Source organism: Cherax quadricarinatus, chromosome 10 (genome assembly GCF_038502225.1).
Source record: "Cherax quadricarinatus isolate ZL_2023a chromosome 10, ASM3850222v1, whole genome shotgun sequence".
NCBI classification, from domain to species: domain Eukaryota; kingdom Metazoa; phylum Arthropoda; class Malacostraca; order Decapoda; family Parastacidae; genus Cherax; species Cherax quadricarinatus.
Genome location: NC_091301.1, coordinates 30425267 through 30446443, shown reverse-complemented (window position 1 = coordinate 30446443; position 21177 = coordinate 30425267). Strand labels below are relative to the sequence as shown.

At 40.7% G+C, this 21177-nt stretch overlaps 1 protein-coding gene across 1 annotated transcript in view; it reads left to right on the top strand.

Moving 5' to 3' along the window:
- LOC128687805 (deoxynucleoside kinase-like) overlaps positions 1-21177 on the top strand; it is a 73752-nt gene that overhangs the window by 40242 nt on the left and 12333 nt on the right. The window contains exon 5 of the mRNA XM_070083749.1: positions 19957-20146. Coding sequence (XP_069939850.1) covers positions 19957-20146 — 190 coding nt within the window. The remainder of the gene's footprint in view (positions 1-19956; positions 20147-21177) is intronic.

The window sequence follows — 21177 nt, the reverse complement described above, 5'->3', positions numbered from 1 at the left end:
GGATGTGTGATGTCACCGTGGTTGTTTAATATATTTATAGATGGGGTTGTAAGAGAAGTAAATGCGAGGGTCTTGGCAAGAGGCGTGGAGTTAAAAGATAAAGAATCACACACAGGGTGGGAGTTGTCACAGCTGCTCTTTGCTGATGACACTGTGCTCTTGGGAGATTCTGAAGAGAAGCTGCAGAGATTGGTGGATGAATTTGGTAGGGTGTGCAAAAGAAGAAAATTAAAGGTGAATACAGGAAAGAGTAAGGTTATGAGGATAACAAAAAGATTAGGTGATGAAAGATTGAATATCAGATTGGAGGGAGAGAGTATGGAGGAGGTGAACGTATTCAGATATTTGGGAGTGGACGTGTCAGCGGATGGGTCTATGAAAGATGAGGTGAATCATAGAATTGATGAGGGAAAAAGAGTGAGTGGTGCACTTAGGAGTCTGTGGAGACAGAGAACTTTGTCCTTGGAGGCAAAGAGGGGAATGTATGAGAGTATAGTTTTACCAACGCTCTTATATGGGTGTGAAGCATGGGTGATGAATGTTGCAGCGAGGAGAAGGCTGGAGGCAGTGGAGATGTCATGTCTGAGGGCAATGTGTGGTATGAATATAATGCAGAGAATTCGTAGTTTGGAAGTTAGGAGGAGGTGCGGGATTACCAAAACTGTTGTCCAGAGGGCTGAGGAAGGGTTGTTGAGGTGGTTCGGACATGTAGAGAGAATGGAGCGAAACAGAATAACTTCAAGAGTGTATCAGTCTGTAGTGGAAGGAAGGCGGGGTAGGGGTCGGCCTAGGAAGGGTTGGAGGGAGGGGGTAAAGGAGGTTTTGTGTGCGAGGGGCTTGGACTTCCAGCAGGCATGCGTGAGCGTGTTTGATAGGAGTGAATGGAGACAAATGGTTTTTAATACTTGACGTGCTGTTGGAGTGTGAGCAAAGTAACATTTATGAAGGGATTCAGGGAAACCGGCAGGCCGGACTTGAGTCCTGGAGATGGGAAGTACAGTGCCTGCACTCTGAAGGAGGGGTGTTAATGTTGCAGTTTAAAAACTGTAGTGTAAAGCACCCTTCTGGCAAGACAGTGATGGAGTGAATGATGGTGAAAGTTTTTCTTTTTCGGGCCACCCTGCCTTGGTGGGAATCGGCCAGTGTGATAATAAATAATAAAAAAAATAGACATTTTCATTAATCCATCTATGATATTTTCTTCAATATTATATATGAAACATGTTACATAGCATATAAACATGCATTGTTAATATACTATGGAGGTGTACTAGTCAGGCAGAGGGAAAACATTACGTTTTCTCTGGTCCAGCATCAGAGAAAATGTGTATGAATCTGCATTGGCCCAGTCACCCCACTTAATACACAATGCTTTTGTTTACAATTTTTGGCACTAATTATTCATTACTTCTCCCTTTGTCTATGATGGCATCTAAAGGTAGTTGTTAGAAACTATTAAACTCAGTGAACATGGTATGTCGATGGTAATAATGTGTCTCTGGGCCGCATTAAATATCGTGTATCTAGGATGTGGAAGAGTTGGTAGAGAAATATCACCCTAACAAAAGAGCTGCAAGCCATGTCTGCATGGTCCAGTGACTCTCAAGCTGGTCCTAGTGCCAGTAAAAGACAAAGAAGGTAAATAACCCGGTTAGAGCTTTGATACCTGAAGGCCTTGTGGTGGGGGATTTCCCTTCCAAGCAATAACCTCTCCTCCCTCTTCCATCCTTGCCGTCTTCCATACGCCAATAAGTCTCTTCAGTAAAGGTAAAAGTGATTTAAATGTTCATTTATCCATTAAAATTAATCATTTATATTTATTTCTCATTGTTTTCCGTATGTAAATCTATAGTTATTCTGTATAAAACAAAACTTAAGGGGGTAGGGGAGTTTCAGTGAGAGAAATAAATGGGATAAAGTCGGGAGTATCTGAGAGAGTTAGGGGTAAAGGAGGTAGCAGTTATGCTAAAGGATCAGTTATGGAGAGAGAAGAGGGAATATAAATGTAAAAATACAAGAATTACGTGGATTAAAATAAGGGTCGGATGTGAAAAATGAGTTACAATAAGTGTGTATGCACCTGGAGAAGAGAGGAGTGTAGAGGAGAGAGAGAGAGAGAGTTTTGGGAGATGTTTAGCCAGTGTGTAGGAGCATTTGAGTCAAGTGAGAGAGTAATTGTGGGAGGGGACCTAAATGCCAAAGTAGGAGAAGTGTTCAGAGAAGGTGTGGCAGGTAAGTTTGGGGTGCCAGGTGTAAATGATAATGGGGAGCATTTGACTGAACTTTGTATAGAAAGGGGTTTGGTTATAGGTAACACATATTTTAAGAAAAAGAGGATAAATTAGTATAAAAGATATGATAGAGGGCGTAATGACAGTAGTTTGTTGGACTATGTATTGGTAGATAAAAGACTGTTGGGTAGACTTCCGGATGTACATGTTTATAGAGGGGCCACAGATATATCAGATCACTTTTTAGTTGTAGCTACAGTGAGAGTAAAAGGTAGATGGGATACAAGGAAAATGGAAGCAGTAAGTAGGAGAGAGGTGAAGGTTTATAAACTGGAGGAGGAGGCAGTTAGGGTAAGATAAAAACAACTGTTAGAGGACAGATGGGCTTCTGTGTGTATAGGCAATGGGGTAGAAGATGTATGGGTTAAGTTTAAGAATATAGTGTTAGAGTGTTCAGCAGAAGTTTGTGGTTACAGGAAAGTGGGTGAGGGAGGGAAGAAGAGCAATTGGTGGACTGATGATGTAAAGAGAGTAATAAGAGAGAAAAAGTTAGCATATGAGAGGTTTTTGCAAAGTAGAAGTGATGCAAAGAGTGAGGAGTATATGGGGAGAAAAAGAGAGGTTAAGAAAGTAGTGAAGCAGTGTAAAAAAGAGAGCAAATGAGAGTGGGTGAGATGTTATCAACAAATTTTGTTGAAAATAAGAAAAAGTTTTGGAGTGAGATTAATAAGCTGAGAAAGCCTAGGGAACGAATGGATATGTTTGTTAACCCTTTCAGGGTTTCAGCCGTACTAGTACGGCTTACGCACCAGGGTTTTTGAAGTACTAGTATGCCTAAATTCTAGCGCCCTCAAATCTAGTGAGAGAAAGCTGGTAGGCCTACATATGAAAGAGTGGGTGTATGTGGTCAGTGTGCGCAGTATAAAAAAATCTTGCAGCACACAGTGTGTAATGAGAAAAAAAAATTTGACAGTGTTTTTGGATTAAAACAGCAACTTTGCACTGTATTTTCATATGGTATTTATTGTTGTATTCTAGTTTTCCTGGTCTCATTTTATAGAATGGAAGACATGTTACAGAAATTGAGATGATTTTGACTTTTTTTACAATGAAAAGTACCTTGAAATTGAGCTCAAAGTAGCAGAAATGTTTGATTTTTACCGAAGCTCAAAAGTAAACAAATCATGCAAAGCGTCCAATACACGTCAACTGGTGAGTCTAATATTCTTTCACAAGTGCGCCAATATTATTTATACCATTTCTACACTAATGCAGAAGTCTGCATAACAGTAAATCTATTTTTTGTGAGAATAAAAATTCAAAGTGGAAAACCAGAGAAATATAAAAGGGGTCTGGGGATGTGACTGACGAACAGAGAACTTGTTATTCTAGTACCAGGAATGTCTTTCTTGTTTATTCTGGACCCTATTTGGAAATTGGCATCTTTTGAAATTTGTGTGAAATTGTCAAAAATTGCTAAATTCTGACCACTTTATTGGATAGTTGAAATTGGTAAATTGGTGGTTTCTTGTACTCATTCGATAGAAGAAACAGTTCTAGCGAAATAGTTATGATTTTTGTCGACTAGTACACTGGAATTGGCTGAAAATATGGCTCAAAGTGTGCAAAATCGCCGATGCGTAAACATCATCGAGACCTCTAACCTCGCGAGAGCATAATTCTGTAAGTTTTCCATCAAATTTCATACTTTTGGTGTCATTATGATCGGGAAAATTTGGCAACCCTGAGAACAAGTCTTGGAGAGGGCCTGGGGACCCTGAAAGGGTTAAAAATAGGAGAAGAGAGTTATTAAATGGAGAGTCAGAGGTATTGGGAAGATGGAGGGAATATTTTTAGGAATTGTTAATTGTTGATGAAGATAGGGAAGCTGTGATTTTGTGTATAGGGCAAGGGGGAATAACATTTTGTAGGATAACATCTTGTAATATGCAGTCATGAATGGGTTGACATTATTTATACAATTATTACAATATTGCAATAGTCTGCATAACAGTAAATCTTCTATTTTTTGTTTGAATAAAAATTCAAAATAGAAAGCAAGAGTAATATCAGAGGGACCTGGAGACGTGACTGATGAACAAAGACAATGTTATTTTAGAGCCAGGAATGTCTGCATTGTTCATTCTGGACCCTATTTTGTTTAGAATCTCCCATAAGCACAGTATCATCAGCAAAGTGTAACTGTGTCAGTTCCCATTTTGTATTTGATTCCCCATAATTTAATCCCATCCCTCTCCCGAACAATCTAGCATTTACAGTGGTTCCTCGATAATCGTCCAGCTCGATAGTCGTCCTTCTTGGAAATCGTTGCGTTATTTTCGTCCAAACATTGGCTTGCAAATGGTCGGTTGACTCGCTAATCGTCATTCGTCCTGGACGCGTACTCATGGGTCTGAGCCACGTCGGCCTCCCTTCCCAGCCAGTGTGCCATTGTTTACCAGTGAGCGACGGTCCCCCCTCACTTGTTCATACGAAATATTTCATAATATTCCATTCATTTTAGTGCTTGCAATTGCTAAGTAAGCTACCGTGGCTCCAAAGAAAGCTCCTAGTGCCAAGCCTTTGGTAAAGAAGGTGAGAAATACAATTGAATTTAAGAAAAACATCATTGAACAATATGAAAGCCTTATAGGTAAGGCTTGGGAGGGAGTGACTACCAGGACTTTGAAATCTGCTTGGAGAAAATTGTGTCCACAAGAGGGATTTTGAAGGGTTTGTGGCTGACCCTGATGAGCTTATGTCAGTTGTGAACTCTATTATGGCATTGGGGAGTTCCATGGGGTTGGATGTGAGTTTGGAGGATGTGGAAGAGTTGGTGGAGGACCACAACGAAGAGCTAACCACCGAGGAGCTGCAAGAGCTTCAGCAGGAACAGGAACAGATCGCAGCTCAGAATCTTGCTGCAGAGGAGGAGGAAGAGAGATAGAAGAAGGTGCCTTCTTCAGAAATTAAGGAGATTTTTGAAATGTGGGGTAGGATGGAAAGATTTATGGAGAAACATCACCCTGAGAAGGATGAGGCAAGCCATATCGGCAACTTGTACAGTGACAGAGTCTTGGCCCATTTTAGGGAAGTTTTAAAGAGATGCCAGAAACAGAGCTCTCTGGACACTTTTTTTGCGAGACAGGACTCCAGTGACTCTCAAGCTGGTCCTAGTGGCATTAAGAAACAGAGAAGAGAAGTAACCCCAGAAAAGGACTTGGCACCTGAGGTGTTGATGGAAGGGGATTCCCCTTCCAAACAGTAACTAATTTAATCTCGCTCCTCCAGTCTTCTATACACTAAGAAGAATCGCCAGTAAAGGTAAGTGTTATGCTGTTAATGTTTCATTCATCATTATTTTTTATTATTATCACACTGGTCGATTCCCACTAAGGCAGGGTGGCCCGAAAAACAAAAACTTTCACCGTCATTCACTCCATCACTGTCTTGCCAGAAGGGTGCTTTACACTACAGTTTTTAAACTGCAACATTGACACCCCTCCTTCAGAGTGCAGGCACTGTACTTCCCATCTCCAGAACTCAAGTCCAGCCTGCCGGTTTCCCTGAACCCCTTCATAAATGTTACTTTGCTCACACTCCAACAGCACGTCAAGTATTAAAAACATTTGTCTTCATTCACTCCTATCAAACACGCTCACGCATGCCTGCTGGAAGTCCAAGCCCCTCGCACACAACACCACCTTTACCCCCTCCCTCCAACCTTTCCTAGGCCGACCCCTACCCAGCCTTCCTTCCACTATAGACTGATACACTCTTGAAGTCACTCTGTTTCACTCCATTCTCTCTACATGTCCGAACCACCTCAACAACCCTTCCTCAGCCCTCTGAACAACAGTTTTGGTAATCCCGCACCTCCTCCTAACTTCCAAACTACGAATTCTCTGCATTATATTCACACCACACATTGCCCTCAGACATGACATCTCCACTGCCTCCAGGGACAAAGTTCTTTGTCTCCACAGACTCCTAAGTGCACCACTCACCCTTTTCCCCTCATCAATTCTATGATTCACCTCATCTTTCATAGACCCATCCGCTGACACGTCCACTCCTAAATATCTGAATACATTCACCTCCTCCATACTCTCTCCCTCCAATCTGATATCCAATCTTTCATCACCTAATCTTTTTGTTATCCTCATAACCTTACTCTTTCCTGTATTCACTTTTAATTTTCTTCTTTTGCACACCCTACCAAATTCATCCACCAATCTCTGCAACTTCTCTTCAGAATCTCCCAAGAACACAGTGTCATCAGCAAAGAGCACTGTGACAACTCCCACTTTATGTGTGATTCTTTATCTTTTAACTCCACGCCTCTTGCCAAGACCCTCGCATTTACTTCTCTTGCAACCCATCTATAAATATATTAAACAAACAGGGTGACATCACACATCCTTGTCTAAGGTCCACTTTTACTGGGAAATAATTTCCCTCTTTCCTACATACTCTAACTTGAGCCTCACTATCCTCGTAAAAACTCTTCACTGCTTTCAGTAACCTACATCCTACACCATACACCTGCAACATCTGCCACATTGCCCCCCCTATCCACCCTGTCATACGCCTTTTCCAAATCCATAAATGCCACAAAGTCCTCTTTAGCCTTATCTAAATACTGTTCACTTATATGTTTCACTGTAAACACCTGGTCCACACACCCCCTACCTTTCCTAAAGCCTCCTTGTTCATCTGCTATCCTATTCTCCGTCTTACTCTTAATTCTTTCAATAATAACTCTACCATACACTTTACCAGGTATACTCGACAGACTTATCCCCCTATAATTTTTGCACTCTCTTTTGTCCCCTTTGCCTTTATACAAAGGAACTATGCATGCTCTCTGCCAATCCCTAGGTACCTTGTCCTCTTCCATACATTTATTAAATAATTGCACCAACCACTCCAAAACTATATCCCCACCTGCTTTTAACATTTCTATCTTTATCCCATCAATCCTGGCTGCCTTTCATTTTACCTACTGCCTCACGAACTTCCCCCACACTCACAACTGGCTCTTCCTCACTCCTACAAGATGTTATTCCTCCTTGCCCTATACACGAAATCACAGCTTCCCTATCTTCATCGACATTTAACAATTCCTCAAAATATTCCCTCCATCTTCCCAATACCTCTAACTCTCCATTTAATAACTCTCCTCTCCTATTTTTAACTGACAAATCCATTTGTTCTCTAGGCTTCCTTAACTTGTTAATCTCACTCCAAAACTTTTTCTTATTTTCAACAAAATTCGTTGATAACATCTCACCCACTCTTTCATTTGCTCTCTTTTTACATTGCTTCACCACTCTCTTAACCTCTCTCTTTTTCTTTATATACTCTTCCCTCCTTGCATCACTTCTACTTTGTGAAAACTTCTCATATGCTAACTTTTTCTCCCTTACTACTCTCTTTACATCATTCCACCAATCGCTCCTCTTCCCTCCCGCACCCACTTTCCTGTAACCACAAACTTCTGCTGAACACTCTAACACTACATTTTTAAACCTACCCATACCTCTTCGACCCCATTGCCTATGCTCTCATTAGCCCATCTATCCTCCAATAGCTGTTTATATCTTACCCTAACTGCCTCCTCTTTTAGTTTATAAACCTTCACCTCTCTCTTCCCTGATGCTTCTATTCTCCTTGTATCCCATCTACCTTTTACTCTCAGTGTAGCTACAACTAGAAAGTGATCTGATATATCTGTGGCCCCTCTATAAACATGTACATCCTGAAGTCTACTCAACAGTCTTTTATCTACCAATACATAATCCAACAAACTACTGTCATTTTGCCCTACATCATATCTTGTATACTTATTTATCCTCTTTTTCTTAAAATATGTATTACCTATAACTAAACCCCTTTCTATACAAAGTTCAATCAAAGGGCTCCCATTATCATTTACACCTGGCACCCCAAACTTACCTACCACACCCTCTCTAAAAGTTTCTCCTACTTTAGTATTCAGGTCCCCTACCATAATTACTCTCTCACTTGGTTCAGAGGCTCCTATACATTCACTTAACATCTCCCAAAATTTCTCTCTCTCCTCTACATTCCTCTCTTCTCATGTCCCATTGTATTGTTTATGTACTACATCTATATTTCATGTAAAAAAAATTTTGTTTAAATACGTCTGGGTGTCAGGAACGGATTAATTGTATTTACATTATTTCTTGTGGGGAAAATTGATTCGAAAATGGTCTATTTTGATAATCGTCGCACTTCCAGGAACGGATTAACGACGATAAACGAGGTACCAGTGTACTTTTACAACCCCATCTATAAATATATTAAACAACCATGGTGACTTTACACATCTCTGTCTAAGACCTACTCCCTCTCTTCTACACACTCTAACCTGAGCCTCACTATCCTCATAAAAACTCCTTATAGCATTTAGTAACTTACCACCTATTTCATATACTTGCCACATTGCTTCCCTATCCACTCTATCATATGCCTTTTCTAAATCCATAAATGCAATAAAAACTTCCCTACCTTTATCTTAATACTGTTCACATATATGCTTCAATGTAAACACTTGATCTACACATCCCCTACCCACTCTGAAACCTCCTTGCTCATCCGCAATCCTACATTCTGTCTTGCCTCTAATTCTTTCAATAATAACCCTACCATACACTTTTCCTGGTAAGAGTAATACATTCATTAACCCCTTCAGGGTCCAAGGCCAAAATCTGAAGTGGTGCTCCAGTGTCCAAGAAATTTTGAAAAAAAAAAAAAAAATTATTGTTTCTTACAGAATTAAAGAGCATATTTTTGTAAAGAGAGTAGTAATGGAGAAAAAGATAGCATATGAGACGTTTTTACATAGTAAAAGTGATGCAAGGAGGGAAGAGTATATGGAGAAAAAGAGAGAGGTTAAGAGAGTGGTGAAGCAATGTAAAAAGAGAGCAAATGAAAGAGTGGGTGAAATGTTATCAACAAATTTTGTTGAAAATAAGAAAAAGTTTTGGAGTGAGATTAACAAGTTAAGGAAGCCTAGAGAACAAATGGATTTGTCAGTTAAAAATAGGAGAGGAGAGTTATTAAATGGAGAGTTAGAGGTATTGGGAAGATGGAGGGAATATTTTGAGGAATTGTTGAATGTCGATGAAGATAGGGAAGCTGTGATTTCGTGTATAGGGCAAGGAGGAATAACATCTTGTAGGAGTGAGGAAGAGCCAGTTGTGAGTGTGGGGGAAGTTCGTGAGGCAGTAGGTAAAATGAAAGGCAGCTGGGATTGATGGGATAAAGATAGAAATGTTAAAAGCAGGTGGGGATATAGTTTTGGAGTGGTTGGTGCAATTATTTAATAAATGTTTGGAAGAGGGTAAGGTACCTAGGGATTGGCAGAGAGCATGCATAGTTCCTTTGTATAAAGGCAAAGGGGACAAAAGAGAGTGCAAAAATTATAGGGGGATAAGTCTGTTGAGTATACCTGGTAAAGTGTATGGTAGAGTTATTATTGAAAGAATTAAGAGTAAGACTGAGAATAGGATAGCAGATGAACAAGGAGGCTTTAGGAAAGGTAGGGTGTGTGTGGACCAGGTGTTTACAGTGAAACATATAAGTGAACAGTATTTAGATAAGGCTAAAGAGGTCTTTGTGGCATTTATGGATTTGGTAAAGGCGTATGACAGGGTGGATAGGGGGGCAATGTGGCAGATGTTGCAGGTGTATGGTGTAGGAGGTAGGTTACTGAAAGCAGTGAAGAGTTTTTATGAGGATAGTGAGGCTCAAGTTAGAGTATGTAGGAAAGAGGGAAATTATTTCCCAGTAAAAGTAGGCCTTAGACAAGGATGTGTGATGTCACCGTGGTTGTTTAATATATTTATAGATGGGGTTGTAAGAGAAGTAAATGCGAGGGTCTTGGCAAGAGGTGTGGAGTTAAAAGATAAAGAATCACACATAAAGTGGGAGTTGTCACAGTTGCTCTTTGCTGATGACACTGTGCTCTTGGGAGATTCTGAAGAGAAATTGCAGAGATTGGTGGATGAATTTGGTAGGGTGTGCAAAAGAAGAAAATTAAAAATGAATACAGGAAAGAGTAAGGTTATGAGGATAACAAAAAGATTAGGTGATGAAAGATTGGATATCAGATTGGAGGGAGAGAGTATGGAGGAGGTGAATGTATTCAGATATTTGGGAGTGGACGTGTCAGCGGATGGGTCTATGAAAGATGAGGTGAATCATAGAATTGATGAGGGGAAAAGGGTGAGCGGTGCACTTAGGAGTCTGTGTAGACAAAGAACTTTGTCCTTGGAGGCAAAGAGGGGAATGTATGAGAGTATAGTTTTACCAACGCTCTTAAATGGGTGTGAAGCATGGGTGATGAATGTTGCAGTGAGGAGAAGGCTGGAGGCAGTGGAGATGTCATGTCTGAGGGCAATGTGTGGTGTGAATATAATGCAGAGAATTCGTAGTTTGGAAGTTAGGAGTAGGTGCGGGATTACCAAAACTGTTGTCCAGAGGGCTGAAGAAGGATTGTTGAGGTGGTTCGGACATGTAGAGAGAATGGAGCGAAACAGAGTGACTTCAAGAGTGTATCAGTCTGTAGTGGATGGAAGGTGGGGTAGGGGTCGGCCTAGGAAAGGTTGGAGGGAGGGGGTAAAGGAGGTTTTGTGTGCGAGGGGCTTGGACTTCCAGCAGGCATGCGTGAGCGTGTTTGATAGGAGTGAATGGAGACAAATGGTTTTTAATACTTGACGTGCTGTTGGAGTGTGAGCTAAGTAACATTTATGAAGGGGTTCAGTGAAACCGGCAGGCCGGACTTGAGTCCTGGAGATGGGAAGTACAGTGCCTGCACTCTGAAGGAGGGGTGTTATTGTTGCAGTTTAAAAACTGTAGTGTAAAGCACACTTCTGGCAAGACAGTGATGGAGTGAATGATGGTGAAAGTTTTTGTTTTTCGGGCCACCCTGCCTTAGTGGGAATCGGCCAGTGTGATTAAAAAAAAAAAAATTGTGAAGGTAATAAGACAAAAAAAAAAAAATTCTGATCAGTACTTACCGAGATACAGTGCCAAGAAGTTTGTCCAAAATGATGTGGTGGCGGCAACATCAACGAATTCCACATACGCGCATTGCTTTATTTAGCAGTTTTTATAGTTTTTTCTTTTCTTTTCCTACTAACATTTGGGGCCTGAGAGACCAATACTGTATATAATGTATATATATATAAACTCATTGTTTTGAACCGCACTAAAGTTATTATCATATTATTGTTTACCACTGTTGTTTATTACAATAAACATGCACAAATCTTGTATAATACTAATGTTCTATCATATATTTACATATTTACAATCACTGGACATGGTTTTAGAACTGCTGGAGCTTGTGGAACTCTTTGAAACAAGGCACCATGCACAGAGGCACCTTACATTCCTCACACATAAACCGAGTGTCTTTGCGTCTTTGTTGCCGTCGTTTTGTTTGTGCACAGACGATGCATCTCTTCTGAGTAAATTTCTTCTGAGTTGAAGGAAGCTGTATTATGAAATGATCACATTCCCTCCTCAAACGCTTGGGTATATCCTGAGTAATTCGAGGACCTTGTTGTATAGCAGGTGTTCTTACCTGGTACTTCATTATGAGTTGTCTGACAACAGACAAACAAAATTCACCATACGGTGGTCTGTTGCCAGTCTTTATTTGGTACATATTATATGCATTGAGCATTGAAATGTCCATGAGATGGAAGAAAAGTTTCATGTACCACTTGTAACTCTTGCGAACACAATCAACAAAACCAATCTGCATGTCACATTTGTCAACCAAGCGCATGTTTTGTGTATAATCAATCACTGTCACTGGTTTTCGAATATGTTCATTAGTCACTCGATCAACTTTGCCACTGTCTTGCATTTCATTACGGTGAATGGTTGTTAACAATGTGACATCTTGTTTGTCATGCCACCGTAATGCCATGATGTCATTGGCAGTAAACACCTGCACGTCATCACCATGAGCACCTGCGTTGAGCCTGGGCATATGTTTACGATTAGAACGCACTGTGCCACACACATCTGTCTTGTTCACTCGCATGAAATCACTGAGTAATGGGCTTGTGTACCAGTTATCGGTATATAATGTATGCCCCTTACCAAGATAAGGTGCCATCATGTTTCTCACTACGTCACCTGAGATACCCAATAACATCTTGGTATCTTTCAATGTTTTACTTCCCGTGTATACAAAAATATCCAACACCAGGCCACTGTCACAGTCACAGAGTACAAACAGTTTTATACCAAAGCGTTTCCTCTTGCTCGGTATATACTGTTTGAATGACAGTCTACCTTTGAACAAAATCAAAGACTCGTCAATTACAAGATTCTTGAATGGATAAAAGTATATGCTGAACTTTTGTTTGAGATACATGAAAACATTTCTAATCTTGTATAACCTGTCACTTCTGTCAGGCCTGGTTTTGTCAGAGAAGTGCAACATACGTAAGAGTAAGATAAACCTGTTCACTGGGATGATTTCACTGAAGACCGGGGTAGAAATTAGCCGATCTGTGGACCAGTATGCTTTTATATTATGCTTATAGACATGAGGCATAAGCATTATTGTTGCAAAAAGCAAATACATTTCTGCAACAGTCGTCTCTTTCCACCTGTGTAGTCTTGACTGTGGTGATATTTGCCATGGTGTACTCAAAATACTTATTACTTTCCCTGACAATAGTTTCCATCAATGGCTGGTCAAAGAAAAATTCAAAGAATTCCAGTTCATTGGTCGTGGTTCCAAGGGGACAAGTAGGTAGAATTCCACTTTGAGAGTCATCAAAGTGGTGGGGCTTGGGAACAAAATTGGGATTTTGCTGCCAATCCCAGATACGGTTTGCTGATGGATACTGGACATCATAGGCTGGTTGTCCGGGTGGTTGTGGTTGTGGTGGGCTGGTGGCTGATGCTCCGCTTTGTCCTTGAACTGACGAGTCAGCAGCATGGGTCCCAGCCTGGGATGGTGAGTCACGCATGGCGGTGCACTACCATCGCCACTACCACCATCTATTGATGCCTGTGGTCTATCCATGCAAAGTGTAGCCACATCATCCTCACTATCACTATCTAAACCTGGTGTAGGGCCACGGGATGTACTCCGCCCCCTGGGCACAGCATAGGGTACACTACCCGAGCGCATGCAGCGGCGAACATACCGACGCTTCACTGGTGAATATGATTCCTCACTATCACTACTCAAATGATCGTCAAGCGCAATAAAATCACAATCCACATCACTATCACCATAATTACTGAAGTCAGAGGCCTGGCGACGCGAAAATATTAGTTTTCTCTTGCGTTGAGGCACAACCGACCGCGAGTCACGAGTGCCCACACCAGAGGTAGAAGGTTGAGGATCGTCAGGGTTTTCTGCACTATTATTGATATCCTGGTCATTCCTTTTGGTCACTAACTGATCAAAGCCATAGAATTCGTCTTCATTTCCACTTCCATAAGTGTCAGAACTATCAGATAGGAAGAGGAGAGTCCCAATTTTCCGGGGAGTGAGAGCTGACTTGCGACGAGGCATGGTGAACAAGGGTAACTGAGCAGGCGTCCCCACAGTGCTATGCGGGCGCCTAGATGTTTTGTTTATGGCTCACACCCACCACGCAGACCCGTTCTCTCACATGTAGGCCTATGAGCGCTTTTGCGCTAAATTTGATGGCGCTAGAATTTTGGCGTAGATCTACGGTTTGGACACAACGTGAAGCCGTAGATCCACGGGACGGACCCTGAAAGGGTTAAATATAGATGATTGGCGTTTCTGTAATTATTAATTACATTGATTGCTATGGTTGTTGCGTTGATTTTGATAGTACAGGTCCTCCATCACAAATCCGGCATCATTGGGTATGTAGTGTGCCAGATTACTGAGTTTGCCAAATTACAGAGTGGTTAGGTTAGAATACACTTAATAAAATTAACCAACTTGACTTACACAGTTCATTGAACATCGGCAAAAATCGAAAATTTCCGCTACTTTGAGCTCAATTTCAAGGTACTTTTCTTCATGAAAGCAATCAAAATCATGTCTATTTCTGTGATATATCTTCCATTCTATCAAATGAGGCCAAAAAAATGAGAATACAACCATAAAAACCATTCGAAAATATTCTGCAAAGAGGCGGCTAATGGCTGAGAAGTTAACTCCCTTATTTATCGTCCGTCTTTTATTTTTGTTGTACGTTAAGAAGCATCTTTCCATCATACATTGTCCATGTTTCAATGAGATAGCCCAGCAAACAACCGAGAAAAAAAAAATATTTACCAAAAATCATATATGGCAAGCCCAAGCCAGGTATTGGAAATAAGTCACTTTGTCTGACTTTTCTGAGTTATCCCATGTTCTCTATACATACACTGCTATGTATGATAATCTATGTAACTGTATTTGTTTATACCTGAATAAAGTTATTTACTTCTAGTCTGTCAACCGAGTACAAGCAACCGCCCATTCACTTATTTCAACTACCCAATAAAGTGGTCAGAAATTGGCAATTTGGCCGATTTCACACAAATTTCAACAGATGCCAATTTCAAAATAGGGTCCAGAATAAACAATGCAGACCTCCCTGGCACTAAAATAACATTTTCTCTGTTCATTAGTCATGGCTACAGGCCCCTCTTATATTACTCTTGCTTACTATTTGGAACTTTTATTCACAAAAAAAAAAAATAGAAGATTTACTGTTATGCAGACTACTGCATTATTGTAATAATTGTATAAATAATGTCAACCCATTCTTGACTCCGTACTGGAATTTAGACTGGCAGGCGGACAGGTATTGGACGGTGACATTTGTTTACTCTTGAGCTTCGCTAAAGAAAAGAACATTTTCACTACTGTGAGCGCAATTTCAAGGTACTTTTCGTCATGAAAGCAATCAAAATCATATCTATTTCTGTAATATATCTTTCATTCTATCAAATGAGACCGAAAAAATGAGAATATAACCATAACAGCCATACAAAAATATACCGCTAAGCGGCTGCTAATGGCTGAGAAGCGAACTCCGCTATTTATGGTCTGATTTCTTTCATTTTTGGTGTACGTGAAGAAGTATCTTTCCATCATACATTGCCCAAGTTTGAATAAGATAACCCAACAAACAACTGAGAAAATAATAATAATAATATAATAATAATAATAATAATATCTGTTTACTACATGTACATGTACAAGGTATACAGGCCTAGCTGACATCAGTAAGTAAGTAAGTTTATTCAGGTATACACAAATACAGTGGACCCCCGCATACCGATGGCACCACATAGCGATTAATCCGCATACCGCTTGCTTTAATCGCAAAAATTTTGCCTCGCATACCGCTTAAAAACCCGCTCACCGATTTTCGTCCGAGACGCGTCCAATGTGCGCCCTCAGCCAGCCTCACATGTGCCGCCCGTGCCATTGTTTACCAGCCAGCCTCCGCGGTAACATCCAAGCATACAATCGGAATATTTCGTATTATTACAGTGTTTTCGGTGCTGTTTCTGGAAAATAAGTGACCATGGGCCCAAGAAAGCTTCTAGTGCCAACCCTACACCAATAAGGGTGAGAATTCCAATAGAAATGAAGAAAGAGATCATTGATAAGTATGAAAGTGGAGTGCGTATCGCCGACCTGGTCAGGTTGTACAAGAAACCCCAATCAACCATCGCTACTATTGTGGGCACCAGAAAGGCAATCAAGGAAGCTGTTCTTGCCAAAGGTTTAACTGTGTTTTCGAAACAAAGATCGCAAGTGATGGAAGATGTTGAGAGACTCTTATTGGTGTGGATAAATGAAAAACAGCTAGCAGGAGATAGCATCTCTCAAGCGATCATAAGCGAAAAGGCTAGGAAGTTGCATCAGGATTTAATTAAAAAAATGCCTGCAACTAGTGATGATGTGAGTGAATTTAAGGCCAGCAAAGGTTGGTTTGAGAGATTTAAGAAGCGTAGTGGCATACATAGTGTGATAAGGCATGGTGAGGCTGCCAGTTCGGACCACAAAGCGGCTGAAAAATATGTGCATGAATTCAAGGAGTACATAGAGACTGAAGGACTGAAACCTGAACAAGTGTTTAATTGTGATGAAACAGGCCTGTTTTGGAAGAAAATGCCAAGCAGGACCTACATTACTCAGGAGGAAAAGGCACTCCCAGGACATAAGCCTATGAAAGACAGGCTTACTTTGTTGATGTGTTCCAATGCTAGTGGTGATTGCAAAGTTAAGCCTTTATTAGTGTATCACTCTGAAACTCCCAGAGCGTTCAGGCAAAAGAATGTCCTCAAGGAGAATTTGTGTGTGCTGTGGAGGGCAAACAGTAAGGCATGGGTCACTAGGGACTTTTTCTATAACTGGTTACACCATGCATTTGCCCCCAATGTGAAAGATTACCTAACTGAAAAGAAATTAGAACTTAAGTGCCTCCTGGTGTTAGACAATGCCCCTGGTCATCCTACAGACGTGGCAGAGCGACTTTATGGGGACATGAGCTTCATTAAGGTGAAGTTTTTGCCTCCTAATACCACTCCTCTCCTGCAGCCCATGGACCAGCAGGTTATTGCAAACTTCAAAAAACTGTACACAAAAGCTCTGTTTGAAAGGTGCTTTGTAGTGACCTCAGAAACTCGACTGACTCTAAGAGAGTTTTGGAGAGAGCACTTTAATATCCTCAATTGTGTAAACCTTATAGGTAAGGCTTGGGAGGGAGTGACTAAGAAGACCTTGAACTCTGCTTGGAAGAACCTGTGGCCAGAATGTGTAGACAAAAGGGATTTTGAAGGGTTTGAGGCTAACCCTGAGAGGATTATGCCAGTTGAGGAATCCATTGTGGCATTGGGAAAGTCCTTGGGGTTGGAGGTTAGTGGGGAGGATGTGGAAGAGTTGGTGGAGGAGGACAATGAAGAACTAACCACTGATGAGCTGATAGATCAACTTCAAGAGCAAGAGGCCAGACCTGAGAAAACTGGTTCAGAGGAGGGGAGAGAGAAATTGAAGAAGTTGCCTACTACAAAGATTAAGGAAATGTGTGCAAAGTGGCTTGAAGTGCAAACCTTTTTTGATGAAAATCACCCTCACACAGCTATTGCAAGCCGTGCTGGTGATTATTACACTGACAATGTTGTGAAACACTTTAGGGAAGTCATAAAGGAACGAGAGGTACAGGCCACTATGGACAGATATGTTGTGCGAAAGAAGTCCAGTGACTCTGAAGCTGGTCCTAGTGGCATTAAAAGAAGAAGGGAAGTAACCCCAGAAAAGGACTCGACACCTCAAGTCTTAATGGAAGGGGATTCCCCTTCTAAACACTAACACACTCTCTCCCCTCCTCCCATCCCATCAATCATCACCAGATCTTCAATAAAAGTAAGTGTCATGTAAGTGTGCATGCCTTTTTCAGTTTGTGTGTACTAAAATTAACATTTCATGTGGTAAAAAAATTTTTTTTTTCATACTTTTGGGTGTCTTGCACGGATTAATTTTATTTCCATTATTTCTTATGGGGAAAATTCATTCACATACCGATTATTTCGCATAACAATTACCCCTCTTGCACGGATTAAAATCGGTATGCGGGGGTCCACTGTACCGTTACATAGAATTATCATACGTAGCAGCATATGTGTAGAGAACCTAGAATAACCCAAAAAAGTCAGACAGAGTGACTTATTTCCATTGGGGTCCTTTTACCTTATTATAATATAATATATTATATAATATATTATAATATAAAATTCGGAGTGTGGAAATTAGGAGAAGGTGTGGAGTTAATAAAAGTATTAGTCAGAGGGCAGAAGAGGGGTTGTTGAGGTGGTTTGGTCATTTAGAGAGAATGGATCAAAGTAGAATGACATGGAAAGCATATAAATCTATAGGGGAAGGAAGGCGGGGTAGGGGTCGTCCTCGAAAGGGTTGGAGAGAGGGGGTAAAGGAGGTTTTGTGGGCAAGGGGCTTGGACTTCCAGCAAGCGTGCGTGAGCGTGTTAGATAGGAGTGAATGGAGACGAATGGTACTTGGGACCTGACGATCTGTTGGAGTGTGAGCAGGGTAATATTTAGTGAAGGGATTCAGGGAAACCGGTTATTTTCATATAGTCGGACTTGAGTCCTGGAAATGGGAAGTACAATGCCTGCACTTTAAAGGAGGGATTTGGGATATTGGCAGTTTGGAGGGATATGTTGTGTATTTTTATATGTGTATGCTTCTAGACTGTTGTATTCTGAGCACCTCTGCAAAAACAGTGATAATGTGCGAGTGTGGTGAAAGTGTTGAATGATGATGAAAGTATTTTCTTTTTGGGGATTTTCTTTCTTTTTTGGGTCACCCTGCCTCAGTGGGAGACGGCCGACTTGTTGAAAAAAAAAAAATGTTATAATATTTTCTTATTATTCTATAATGAAGATAACATCTTATTATCATACTAAAAAGACTATCTACTACACGAGGGTCATTAAGACTATCTACAATACGAGTGACATACTACTGTATAGAAAGGCACTTGTTATGCTGAGTATTTCAAGAAAATTAGGTCAGTGTCCCAGGATAACACCCACACTAGTCGACTAACACCCAGGTACCCATTTACTGATGGGTAAACACAGACAACAGGTGTAAAGAAACACGCCTAATGTTTCTACCCTGGATGGGAATCGAATATTTACCAAAAATCATATATGACTAACCCAAGCCAGGTACTAAAAATAAGCCACATTGACTTTTTTGGGGTTATCCTAGGTTCTCTACACATAAGCTGCTGTGTGTGATAATCTATAGAGAGAAAATAACTTTTTTGTTTCATGTTTATGGTGGAGTACGAGTGTATATCATAGCCCTGTGTTATACTCCGTTTTCTCTAATATAAGACACCAAGACAAGGATAGGAGAATGGTATTTGTTTACCATATCCTCTTCATAACTCTGTCGAACTGCTCGGTGTTATGCCAAATATTATTCATTCTGGAGTATTTAACATGTTTTATGTTATTTATATTGTTTCTTATGTCATATTAGATCAATTGTGATAGGCAGATAAGCTGTAGTGTTGATATTAGCGTAATAATAAAGCATATTCTACTGCTTCATGAGACTAAGCTCATGACAACCGACAGTGGCTTCAAAGCCACCTTATCTTTAATGGATAATGTACTGTGTAGGTGCTTTACATAATGAGAAGCATTTCTTTTATTCATTGGAACCATGGCTAGGGCTAAAAGTAAGCAGGTTATAATAATAAATGGAGAAAAACAAATTGGAATGACTTATGCAGCAAGTAACACCACCAAACAGCACCAGCAGGTTGGTGTGGCAACCCTGGAAATTTGAAATTATGCTAGAGAAAATTAGTGCCGAATAACTGAAGGAGCCGAATAACTGATTGCCGGATTTGTGATGACGGACCTGTATATTTACTATATCACACAGGATTCCAGTGTATATTTGTTTCTCAGACTGAAACATTTGGGCTCCTTTTATGCTCCATCTAGTGCTGAAATGAAAATCAGGGCAAACACTGTCTGCTCCTCCAATAAACTGCCACCCTATATGCCTGTTTCCAGTCCAAAAAATAAAAGGATGGGGGATCCAATTTTTTTTTTTTTTGTTTTGTTTTTTTTTTTTAGTCAAGCTAAACCATTTTGAATCATTAAAGGCAAATCTTCACTCACATGCATTTTTTTTTTTTTTCAGTGTATCTGAAGACTGACCCTAAGAAGCTTTATAAACGTATTAAGGAACGATCCCGGTCTGAAGAGCAGGCAATTCCTTTTCAGTATCTGGAGGCCCTCCACAATTTACATGAGGGCTGGTTAACAGAGAAGAAATATCCTCTGCCAGCTCCTGTATTAGTCCTGGATGCCAATGACAACTTATCTACCATGTGAGTTGCAATACTTTTTTATGCTCAAACTGTGTTGTAGAGGTTAGGCTTGTATGTACAGTGGAACCTCAAAAATCGAACGTATTACATATCGAACCTTTCGAAAATAGAACCATTTTTTCGGACAAACTGTGTCCCTATTATCGAATGCGCCCCTATTTTTGGACCGCCGGGTACGGGACCTGTCTGCCGACCGCTCTGTCCGCGTCCCCGCGCAGGCGCTGTGAGTAGTCTAGCTTTGTTTATGTTTGAGTGAACACTAACCTGCGCTCTCATTCACGCATTTTACGATTATTTCGTTGTGTTTAGTGCTTGTGGGACTGTGAAATAAGCTGCCATGGGCCCAAAGAAACTTGCTAATGGTACCCTTGTGGTAAAGAAAGTGAGAAACACCATAGATGTGAAGAAGGAAATAATACAGAAGTATGAGAGTGGTGTGAGACTTGTTGAGCTTCCCAGGATGTATGGGAAAAACAAGTCGACCATCGGTTCTATCCTGTCAAAGAAAGAACAAATCAAGGAAGCTGATGTTGCGAAAGGTGTTAATATGCTAACCAAAAAAAGACCACAAATAGTTGAAGAGGTTGAGAAGTTGTTGCTGGTGTGGATCAAGGATAAAGAGATTGCAGGTGATAATGTTTCAGAGACGATTATTTGCGAAAAGGCAAGGAAGTTGCATGCCGATCTGGTACAGAAAACTCCTGGAACCAGTGCTGATAGTGAATTTAAGGCTAGCAGAGGCTGGTTTGACAGATTTAAGAAGCGTAGTGGCATACACAATGTTGTAAGACATGGTGAGGCAGCCAGTTCAGACAAACGGGCAGCTGAGAAGTTTGTACAGGAGTTTAAGGGGTACATAGACAGTGAAGAATTGAAACCTGAACAAGTGTTTAATTGTGATGAAACAGGCTTGTTTTGGAAGAAAATGCCAAAGAGGACCTTCATCACACAGGAGGAAAAGGCACTGCCAGGACACAAGCCTATGAAAGACAGGCTTACTCTTTTGTTCTGTGCTAATGCTAGTGGTGATT